Raw genomic sequence first — 12,373 nt, forward strand, 5'->3', positions numbered from 1 at the left:
TTAAAAATTTATCAGGGTTTGGCAATTTAGACAAGTATATCTGATTTATCCAAATTTGCAACATTAGTTCCAACCACCTTACATCCCATGGTCGAACTGACCACAAGACTACATCTTGTGGCAGTCTTGGATGATTGTAAATGAATCTACATGGTTGAGGACCCTATACTCATGTGTCATTAATCAAATTTCAGTTCAAACCAAATACGGTAATTACGTTAAAAGTATGCCCAAATTTACGAAAGTATAAAAAATTAAAGCCACTAGAATCTATCACAGAGAAATGGCATTCTTTTTAATTTTTTGGTCACTGACAATTTTATAATTTTCTCAAAATCAAAATTCACTTCTTAACATCTTCGGTTTTTTTGGGGAAATTTATACGTATTTCCCTTGAGGTATCGATTAATTATCGATGCATCCAATTTTCTTCACTATTTACACGTACCTCCCCTACTTTTCTAATTAATTCAGGCCGTTAGTGGTTCCCGCTAATGACAAAGAGTAGGTGTTATTTAAAAATTTTAGGACTAATATACCCTTGGTAGCGTAAAATAGCACTAATGTCTTCTTCTTCTTCTTCTTCTTCTTCTTCCCTTGCAACACAAGATTCAAGAAGTTCTCGAGCAAACAAGGAAGTACATCTCGGGCTTCAATTAATGGTGGTTATAACAGAGGAACTAGAAGAAGAGGAAGAACCCTAACCTAAAGCCATGACCGCCGACCTCACCCTTTCCTTGTGAGTTCATTTCTACAGCACCACTGTCTCCACCTAAATGAACAATGACGATTGCTAGGAATGACATAATGATTTCTTTTTCAAATAATTTTGAAAATCTTCTTTTACCCTTGATTTAAAACAATTTTTGAGATGAAACAAGGGACAATCAAAAGAAGGTTACAAGTTCTAATTACACTTTATATATAAAAGACAATCCCATAAAAAAAAAGCCCACATAGTTTAATTGATTTAGAGTAGTAGATATTTTATTAATGACTCTCATGTACATATCTGATATTATAACAACAACTTATCTAAAAATAAAGACTAGAATTACTAAATGAGTGTCTAAGTGTCTCACTTTGAACAATCAACGAGCGATTTTCAGAGCCAGCATGAAGTTGCTTCCCACACTTTCTTGGACACCTGATTCACCAACACAAAGGTTTGAAGGCTGATCACCTAACCCACCTAGCAGGTAATCAGTCTCCGTGTGGTTAAGTTGCTTCCATTGCTGCACATAAGACATTCTCAAAGCATCAAGCTCTGCTGCAACCTCCTTCATTGTTGGCCTCTCTTCCCCTTTAATCTTCAAGCATTTCATTACAAGATTAGCAACTCCCAACAACTGCTCTTTATTTCCCTCTTTGGCAACCTGATCATCAAGGATCTGAAAAAGCTTCTTATTTGCCATTGAGGAAATAAAATACATAGCTAGACTTCTATGTTCCTCAGCTCTCTCTGATGAAATTGGATTTTCCCCTGTTAAAAGTTCAGCAAGAACTACACCAAAACTATAAACATCACTTTTATCAGTTAATTGACCTGTGTAAAAACCTTCTGGGTCTAAGTACCCATATGTCCCTTGAACTAATGTGGTCATCTGAATTCGATCCATAGGAGCCAACCTCGAAGCTCCAAAATCAGATACTTTAGCAGTGTAGTTATCATCAAGTAGTATATTTGTGGACTTGACATCTCTATGAAGAACTGGAATTGAATGGGCAGAATGTAAATAGGCAAGTGCTCCAGCAGTTTCAGCAGCAACCCTTAATCGATCCTCCCAAGAAATAGAAGTTGCATAATTCTCTTCATGGATGTGTTCATAGAGGGTTCCACTGGAGATGAATTCATAAACCAACAATGGAACCTCTGTTTCTAAACAACAACCCAAGAGCTTAACCACATTTCTATGATTGATTTGAGAAAGAATATCAACTTCGTTTATAAATTGAATGATCTGACCCTGATCCACTATTTTTGATTTCTTGATAGCTACTACTCTGTTATCTGAAAGAATTCCTTTATATACTGTACCATACCCTCCTTGACCAAGAATTTGTCTCTCATCAAAATTATTGGTTGCCTTCTTGATATCATCTATGGTGAAGATCTTTGCAATATCTGCAACACCTTTATGTGTAGCTATGTGTTGTCGTAGTAGCAAACCTCCATTTTGTTCAAAGAATTTTTCTCTGAGCCTGATTAGCCTTTGTCTCTTGATTGCCCAGTATACCAAAAAGATACAAGCAAATAGCAGTATAATTCCTAGCCCAGTACCTGAATCAAAATCACATTTTAGAAGCCTATTTAATTTTTAAGTCTTTGCTCTATTGAAAATAATCTTCACCATTAAGTTGATCCAAGAATGCATACCAAACACAGCCTATATGTTTCTATGGAATGAAAAGGCATATTTGATGACCATAATTTCAGAAAGTTTTGGCTAAAATTAAAATTCATATTAGATATATTTACTCTCTAGTGCCCATTTGATGAGTTGTACTGGTATGAAATAAGAAATACCTCCAATAATAGCAACCACTGGAACAGCTCCAGTATTCTCCATACAACCGCTTCCAGTTTCATGACCATCACCGTGGTGGTTAGCTGGACATTTGCACTCATAACTCCCAATGGTATTATGGCACGTTGCTTCCATGGCACAGGAATTGTTGTATCCTTCCTTGCATTCATTTATGTCTTCATCAAATTTCCAAAAAACAACAAAAGAGGAAGAACCAGCATTAGTTTGTTATCGTACCAAACATTTGTAGAACAGTTCATCTAGACGTTGCAATCAACTTTGAAGAAGAAAGTATATGTATGTTTGTAAGGATCGAGTTTCCCTCCAACCACAGTGAATGCATGGGATCTCATTCATCGAGGGGTGGGAGAGGGCAAGAATAGTTATCAGAAGGGTATTTTGGAACATACAAAAATCCTAGATGGGATTTATGAATCCTAGGATGGTGGGTGAACCTTACATCCTTTATTGGTGGAGAAAAACTTTGTCCAATTTTTTGCCAACCTTGACCCAACCTCCACTTAGCTTAATTATTAAATTTCTAAATTTCTACTTAGTGGTGCAACTAAGTCCAATCCAAACTTTCAATTATGAGGTGCGTGGTGTAACTAAGTCCAATCCCAACTTTGAATTATGAGGTACGGCCCGACTATTCCCCCTACGCACGCACATACGTCCCTACACACGTGCATCGAATCAACAACAGATCCTATGGAAAGCATAGAAGTCGTGCGGATGGCCATGAGGATAAGGGAGTCAAACTCAACACGCATGTTGATTTAGTCATCCTCTATTGAAATGACCCCACTGCCCCTTCTCTATAATGATCCATCCTGCGCCCCAATTGGTGCTACCCACTAACTTACCGACGAGTGGTGTACCTATCCCTCTCCCTAAACGTATACATACAGTTCCCTTGTTAAGGTCAACATGATTGCCATGAATTCTATTGACTTCTAATCTCAAATGGAGATTTTCACCCAAAAAAACAAAAAATTCTCCAATGGAGATGATAATCAATAATTGAAGAGGACCGTAGCCTGTGCGACCTTGTGAACTAAAAGAGAAAAAGTGGTAGACGAAATGCCACGTGGACAACTTCAAACTAATCTAGATAGAGAAGAAGTGGTAGACGAAATGCCACGTGGACAACTACAAACTACTTAAGAAAATAGGAAAATTCCATTAAAAAAAAGATGAAGGGAAAATTACCTTGGCATCCTATGGATAGGTATGGGTTCCCCTCAAAGCCCTCATCACAGTAGCATCGATAACCAGGGCCATTGGTGGAGTTAGAGCAATGGCTAGAAGGCCCACAACTGTAATGGGCAGCTTCATCAGTACACGTTAAATTCCCAATCGCCCAATCCAGAGCCACTGGAATACTGTTCCTGTTGAGGCTGCTTTCGAAGACATCTGATGCTTTGAAGCTGAACAAGTCCTCAGCAGCCATGAACGCAAAACTGCAGGTGCTGTTCTCCCAGGTCCCAGTGAAGCTAAGAGCACTTGAGAGGCTCACATTGAATACTTGAAGCCCTTTGGGAATATTATTCTGGCAACAACCCATACCATCACAAGATCCATCTTCCACAATCGTCTGATTAGTACAGAATGACAAACACCCACTAGCAAACGCTAGCTCCTGAAGCTCACTTATGGTGGCCATAGTATTGCACCCTATGGCAGTAAATCTGCTACGATTTGCAGAGAATCTGAATGGACTTACATTCAAACTGAAAGAGGTATCGTTGGATCCAATCGAATTCCGGCAGTAGGAAGCGTACTGTTGACGGCCTTCGATCAAAATCTCGGCATCCAATGATATATTAAGAACCTCAAGGCGACCATCACCAAGGAAAGGCTTTGGAGGATTGTATGAGGTGTTGCAGGTTATGTTGTACTGAGTATCCATATAACATCCTTCACCCATTCCGAACGGGAAAGGTATTTCCACATCGCCGCAGATTTGTGAACAGTTCAGTGAAGGTTGGGATGTTAATGCAATTACATTAACCCATAATAAGATGATAATCAGAAACAAAAACAAAAACCGTACCATGATGCCTCCGTGAAATCTTTTTTCTTTTTTCTTCTCGTCCTCTCTTCTGTTGTGTTTTTATGGAGAACTGTTGTCTAAGACTTTGTTGTTAAATAGGTGAAACGACTGATGCATGTGGACAACTGGGTCAAGAGCAGACTATGCTGAATTTCAATACATAGTTTTCTTGACTTTAATGCATGCATGGGACCACAGATTTTGTGAGCGGCTACATTACGTGTGTGATTAATATTCTTACAGATTGGATTTCATCTGAACAGCTGTGAGTCGTTCACATAACTCATATATGTGAAGATTTTCCGTTCACCACTGTAAGTATGATTAATATTCAAACGTAAATCTTTTTAACTTCCAAAAATACCCTTCATGTAGCAATCGTGTATCTGACAGGCCTCTACGACTAGTCATGAATTCATGATTAAGAAGGAAAGACTTTTAAATAACTACTTTTAGGAAATTATGGAAGTTGGAATAGGTCAAGCCGACAGTACTTGAATGGTCCTCTTATGGGTAACGCTGTATATATCCTCTGCTGATCAAGGGGTAGATATACTGTTATGGGCAAGAGAACCCTATCTGGTCGATTAGTGCTTACACCAGTATGGGGGGACCAATGAGAACGCACATAGGAGGATCTGTTTAAAATTAGAATTTTTATTTCATTGGAACTTAAATGGTAAAATTACACGATCTTGTGTCTAGGCGTAAGAATCACGCAATCAGTTAGTGTTCTTATTTTTCCTACTCTTATTGATGCAATCATGACGTAATAGAGAAGGCATTATGGAATATCCCTTATTTACAATTTAAACACTACAAAATCTGGACGAAAAACTTAGGGAGGTTGGGACAAATGGAGTTGAAGTATTGGTAATGTATCAGTCAAATTGGCCAATACGTATTAATATGATACTAATATGGATAAAATGATCAGTGGATGGGAAAAAAAAAAAACAAAAAACAAAGCACAACGCAAAAAGAGGGAAAAAAAAAAAAGGAAAATTTATATATACCTCCCGGAGGTATCATATAATTACAAAAACATCCATCAGTTTTGGATAATTACTCAAACCCCCTAATACCCCTCAACGTCCAATAGTTTTTGGGAGATGCTACGCTGCAGGTGTGATTAATATTCAACATGTCTTTTTAACTTCCAAAAGTACCCTTCATGTAGCAATCGCGTATCTAGCAGACTTAGTAGATTTTTATTTTTTTTAGATTAAGAGCTTGTATAATAAAAGGGAGGGGGTGGAATTAGGGGATAAAGATAGGCCCCAAGGTGGTTTGAACTCATGAGGAGTTGGTCTTTTGCCAAGACTCGTAGATTTTTTCTCCTACCTCAACTAGTCATGATTAAGAAGGAGAGACTTCTAAATAACTACTTTTAGGAAATTGTGGAAGTTGGAATAGGTCAAACCACCAATACTAGAATGATCCTCTTTTCGGTAACGCTGTATATATCCTATGCTGATTGAGAAGTAGATATACTGCTATGGGAAAGAAAACCCTATCGGAATGAGTAGTGCCTACACCAGTGTAGGGACCAAATGAGAATGCACATAGAAGGATCTGTTCAAAATTAGATTTTTTTTATTTCATTGGAGCAAATGGTAAATTACGTGATCCTGTGTCTAGACTAAGAACCATACAACCAGTTAACGTTCTTCTTTTTCCAACTCTTATTGATGCAATCATGATGTAATAGAGGAGACATTATGGAATATCCCTTATTTACTATTTAAACAGTAGAAAATCTGGACGAAAACTTAGGGATGTTGGGACAAATGGAGTTAAGTATTGGTAATGTATCAGTCATATTGGCCAATACGTATTAATATGATTACTAATATGGATAAAATGATCGGTGGTATGATGAAAGAAAACAGAAAACATGCAATAAGCAGACAAAAAAAAGGGAAATTTACATGTATTTCTCATGAGGTATCACATAATTATAAAAACACTTGTCAATTTTAGATAATTACTCATGCCTCCCTACTTTTTAAAAAAGTTAACAAATGCACCTTTGTTGTTAACTTGGGACTAAAAACATTAGAATTAAATAAATGTTGATCAATTTACCTTGCTGATAAGATATTCTTTTATTTCACTTGTTGAGCACAAACAAACCATTGTTGAGCAGAACAAACTGATGAGAAACCCTAAACCTCAAAGGTGACCACCATTATTGTCTTTGAGCTCAAGCAACCCACCAATGGCTTCCAATGACTTGGAAGGTAAAGCCTGCTACTAAGATCTGCAACTCCTCTCCTCCCAGCTCTATTCGACCTACAACTCCTCTCTTCTCATCTTTGTTTGACCTGCATCTCGTCCCAGCTTTGTCCCACTTACAGAGAGGTTCCAATTGAAGAGTTGCAGATTGAGATGAAAGGCACTGCCACTAAAATTCAATCCACCTGCTCCAAGTTGCAGTCGAAGAGGGTGGAGGAGTATACCAATTTACGGTGAACGAGAGGATGCCTAGCTTCTCTAGACAAGCTTACCGCTAGGTCATGATTGGTAATATGACTTGCAGGTATCTCATCTGGAGATATTCTTGCACATACAAGATGAATTGGGTTATTTTCAAACTAAACAATCGAATGTTCATTCTATCCTATCAGTAAGGGTAAATTGGTCAACATTTACTTAATTTTAACGTCTTTAATCCCAAGTTAATGGCATGGGTGCATTTGTTAATTTTTTTTAAAAGCAGGGGGCATGAATAATTATCCAAACTGACGGGTATTTCTGTATGGAACCACGTACGTACACCAAAACTATTGGTAGAAAAATTCAAGGCCAATCTTTTTTTAAACAACAAAGAGTTGGTAAACTAGGCGGCCTTCAAAACTAACAAATGACAAACATGGGATAAGTCACCACGATTACGATTAGATTAAAATGTTTGATAATGTAATTCATACTTCACCAACATTTTCTACTATTTTGTTTCACTTGTACACTGAAATCTTTGACCTTTTCTTTATAAAGTTCAAATCCATTTAAATATATATTAGGTTTCTTTAGATTGTAATTGAGGGAGTATATTCTGAGCAAGCGGCTTAAAGGCGTGCACCAATAAAGTGTGGCAAAATGGTATCATTCAGTATTGGAAAGCAATTATGTCATTTCATGGGAACTAGCAAAGCTAAATAAAACTTTTTTTTTGTATAAAATAATTTATTCATTGAAATGTGTTGAACGCATAATTGTTAGAATACAAGCTTCCCCAACCTGGGCTATAAATAATGGGTTCTATGCTTCTTCGGAACAATATTAATTGGTTTCATCATTGCCTAATCTACTCTGACAAAATAAGGTGTCTATAGGGAATTGTGTCAATAGTGCTAACTAGAGTTTCTTAGATTCTCATTAAAAATCTCAAGTCTCAAAAAATATGCAGGGTTCTCTTAAAAAATGACTAAAATGCCCTTGTAGTGGATATAACCTCCACATATTTTAGAATGGTCATGCCAGTACATTTTATCATTATAGACCATATCCTATAAAATGGTATAAAAACCGGATTGATTCAGCCATTGCTTTATACAATTTATTGTTAATCAACATGATGAAACTGGAGACCCACTTTTGAACTTATTCTTGGCTAATTCTCTACTCAATTCTTAAATCATTGAATAGTACATGTCTAGATGTTTCCAATGACCCTAACCCGTGAAAATTGAACTTGCAGATTGAAAGATATCGTTATTTGAAATTTACGATAGAAAGATTCCGTAATAAATAATCCTGACTATATGTGTATATCAAATTGAACCTGTGGATTGAAAGATATCGATATTTATGAACACAAAAGGGACAGGTGTTGTGTTGACCTTTGAAATATATGTGTATATCAACATACATGCAAAAGAACTAAACTTTTTGCTAGGGGTGTCAAACGATTGGTTTGGCCTGGTTTTGTCAGGCTGAATTGATTTTGGTCTCGAAATGAGTGAGACCAAAACCAGACCATTAAGAAACTTCAGTTTGATCTAAGTTTTTTCAATCAATTTCTATCGATCTTACCGATTCAAGGTAGGTTTTGACAACCTTACTTCCTGGAGCACTACTCTATGATTAGCATTCAACACTTATCTTTCTTACTTTAAAAACCCATCAAAAGTAGAGTTTGGTTCTTCTGTACGTATCAATAGGAATATAGTACATGTGAGAACCACCCACTTATCCTATTTTTGTAAATATTATCTTATTTTTGTCATTTACAAAAGGAGGAGAGTTTTTATGAAAACAAAATTAAAATGTGATTGATCTTAAGATGTACGTTCACCTATTGTTGCATGCAGATGATCCATTATCTCAAAAGTCAAGTGAGATGAACCAAGCGCGTACTTGTGAGACAAGTAGACCTTCTCTTTTCTTTTGGTTAAATGTCACTGGAGATGATGTGGACTCCAACTTGTCATAACTTTTCTAATTAACTGCTTTGGAAATTGTGGAAATTAGAATATGTCAAACCGTCAATACTTTAAATGGTCCTCTTAAGGGTGACGTGACGCTGTATCCTCTACTCGTTGAGAAATAGGTATACTCGGTGCAAACATTGTGAAAAAGAGAAGGCATTATAGACTAGAATCTAGCTCGTCTCCAGTGAGCCCACCACGCCCAGGTGCTGCCAGCCGTTGGGCTATGCCATATACATATCTTTAGATGTGCGTTGAGATGTGTGCGGTATAATTTAATCGTTGGATGTCCTTTGGATGCTGGGCTCTTGGGAGACGATCCTGATCCGATGGAATATCTCTATTTTTTTATTTTTTTTTGGTTGAGGAATATCTCCATTTACTATTGGGGAAAGGGTTGTCTGATTATATATCCGCCATTCTACGGTCTTAAAAGTCAGTTAACCTTTTGGGATTGGTGTATGGTTTGTGTGATTACACTTTCATACAAAAAAAGGGTTGTCTGAATATTATGCGTTGCCTATGCCTAGATATACGAGTGTTTTTCTATTAGTATTTAAAGAGATTTTAGTATATTCCCAAAATACCCTCCCGATACCTCCTCTACTCCAGCCCCATGGTATATGAGATATTGGGATCCCATTCACCTTGGGTGGAGGAAGACTCGACCCTTTAGATTATCTCAAGAACATAACGATATAAAATTAAGGTCCCATTCCTTGATTTTTTATTTTTTTTTTTCGGTAAAACCACACCTTGAATTAGTGCGTGAAAAAAAACCAACCTCCTATGGAAATTAGAAATCAGAACGTGACAATAAAATATTCCGGGGAATGTGTTCCTATGAAACATTAGAACGTGATGTAGAAATTATTCTTTATTAAATAGAAAAAAGTGGTTATAGTCATCTCGTCGATATGTCCGAGTGGTTAAGGAGACAGACTTGAAATCTGTTGGGCTTCGCCCGCGCAGGTTCGAACCCTGCTGTCGACGGAGTTTTGTTTTTGTTATATTAGCATAATTCGATTAGTACCATCTAGACAGGCTCATAATGCTGAAGAGGGAATTTGGTTTCAACCTTTGACATTTTTGGTCTTATGGGGGAGAGCAGGGCCCATGTGCAGCCAATGAGAGTGCCTTGGCATCTTGGGGGTGTTTTCGCCTTTCATGGGGGCTGGGACTGTCATTTTACCCTCCCATTGTGTCTAGGGCCTCTATACATGGCCTTGTGTCTTCCACAAAGAACTTTTCTCCTTAACTTATTATGACCGACTTAGTTTCCTCCACCCACGGTCCATTCACCGAGGGGCGGGAATGAGTATCAGAAGGATATTTTGGAGTATCTTGTTGCGGGTGAAAACCTCCGATGCTCGGTTCGCCCACGGATGAGCCTACAAAAATCAAGCGATGAGCACAAGAGAGCCGGTGTGGCTCCAGCCAAGGACTCTCGGACGCTCAAGTCAAGTCTCCAATGCAACAGCGTAACTGCCTAGTGAAAGCAAGCTGGGGAATGGTGCTCCATACCTGGGTATTTATAGAGTGAGGATGAGATGAGGCGGTTGGGAGAGTCCTAGTATGGTAGGAATCCTTCTTTCGGAAGGCTCTCTCGCATAGAGTGGAGTGGAGAGCTATTTTCGGGGTCGGGCTCTTGTTAAGGTAAGAGTCCATGTAGAGTGTGATTTCGTATTGCACTGGGATCGTGGCTCAATCCCCATCCCATGATTCTCGGGATGTGCTGACGTGGCCCCGCGATCCCCGGTGGGGCGCTATGGTAGCTTCTGTGGAGGAGGGCTCGGCCTCGGAGGTCGGCCTAGGAGGTCGTTCTTGGCAGTCACCTCGGCCTGGGAGGTCGGCCTGTGAGGTCGGCCTGAAAGGTCGGCCTAGGAGGTCGGCCTGTAAGGTTGGTCTCGGCCAGGAGTTTATGGCTGACTTGTGTGAACTCGGCTCAGAGCTCGATCTCAGCCCCAACTGACTTGTGTGAGCTCGGCTCTGTCAGGTGACCTATCGGAGACCGGGTCAGCCCGGTTTCCTGCTCAGCTTAGTTCGGTTCTTGGATTGACCTCAGGTTGGCCACGTGGCAGCCTCTGATTGGCGGGGTGTTTTATGCCTCATCACAGGCCCCCCTACTCATCAGGGGTCGTCTCGGCATTGATGAGTGAAGTTTCCAGGTCTGCTTGTCTGAAAGATTTTTACGGCCGAGCCGAGCTTATTCTTTGCCGTGGATTTGACGTTGCACGGTCTGACGGTTGGGCGTCAGTGCCACGTCAGCAAAGTCATTATGGCAGGCTCGGGAATTCGAAACGTCTTTTGATCTGGACCGTTGAATTATGCTGAGCTCTCCTTGGCCGTTGGATCAATCCAACCCAAGAGTTATAAATAGGTGACTCCTAACTGTTCATTCTTCACTGCTCCAGGTTATTGACTTCTCGGCAAGCTCGGATTTCTCAACCCTGCAGTGTTCGGTACTTTCTGGTTCGTGATCAGCTCGGCCTTTGTTTTCTTTGTGTTTGGCTCATCTTCAGCTCTTCATCAACCAGTAAGTCCTCTCCGCCCCATATGTCAGTTGGTAGTTGTTACATGGGCGAGCTGCTCGCCGGGGCGACAGAGGGCGCGAGTCCGAGCCGAGAGCTCCCAGCTCGTCCTCCCACCATAGACTTGTTGGGCTCGACCTCGGACGAGCTCGATGTAGTGGAGCCTCGTCAGGGCCAGGCTGCCGAGCCTCCGTTGCTCCTGGAGTCCGGCCTCGCGGCCCAACCAATCGCCAGGGACCGAGCTGAGAACTCTGGATCGTCCTCGTCCGATGATGAGGAGTCAAGTGAGGGCGATTCTTCAGAAGTGGGGGCTGGTTCGGTCAGTTCGTCCGCTGACGCCCCCACCCCCGAGGAAGGGAGTGCCGGTACCGTCCTGAGCATGATCACAGATGCCGACCTTGACTATCTCAGGACGACCTATGCTATCCCCGAGGACATCCAGCTCCGAGCTCCCAACCCCGGGGAGATGGCCTGCTTCATCAGGCCCGGTGAGGTGGCTTTGTATGAGACGCCTTTCAAGTACGCGTTCAGGCTCCCCATCCTCGGCTTGGAGGACCAGATTTGGACCACTTCCACCTGTCCCCAAGTCAGCTAGTGCCGAACTCTTGGCTAGCCGTGTACGGCTTCTACGCCCTATTTTGTGAGATGGGCCGAGGTGCAAGCGTGGCGCTTTTTTCTCGGCTCTTTTTCTTGAAGAAGTCTCCAGAGAAGGGGTGGTACTATTTCAGCCGCCGATCTGGGAAGATTGCGGCCCTGGGAAGCCATAAGTTTTTGGTCAGCATGCCGACCTTCAATAAGTATTGGAAGCCTCATTTTTTCTTTGCT

The 12,373-nt window shown here is 40.4% G+C and overlaps 1 protein-coding gene and 1 non-coding gene across 2 annotated transcripts; one reads left to right on the forward strand and one right to left on the reverse strand.

Annotated features, from left to right (window-relative positions):
- Positions 1–957: 957 nt before the first annotated feature.
- Positions 958–4,569, reverse strand: LOC122661089 (putative wall-associated receptor kinase-like 16). Its single transcript, XM_043856405.1, has 3 exons — positions 3,741–4,569; positions 2,528–2,704; positions 958–2,281 (listed from the first exon to the last, which is right to left on the reverse strand). Exons 1-3 carry the CDS (start codon positions 4,456–4,458, stop codon positions 1,092–1,094), a joined length of 2,085 nt encoding a protein of 694 aa, XP_043712340.1. The 5' UTR covers positions 4,459–4,569; the 3' UTR covers positions 958–1,091.
- Positions 4,570–9,928: 5,359 nt separating this feature from the next.
- Positions 9,929–10,010, forward strand: TRNAS-UGA. Its single transcript has one exon. It is a non-coding gene; the product is annotated as a tRNA-Ser (tRNA).
- The last annotated feature ends 2,363 nt before the right edge of the window (positions 10,011–12,373 follow it).

This window comes from Telopea speciosissima, chromosome 5, assembly GCF_018873765.1.
Source record: "Telopea speciosissima isolate NSW1024214 ecotype Mountain lineage chromosome 5, Tspe_v1, whole genome shotgun sequence".
Lineage (NCBI taxonomy): Eukaryota > Viridiplantae > Streptophyta > Magnoliopsida > Proteales > Proteaceae > Telopea > Telopea speciosissima.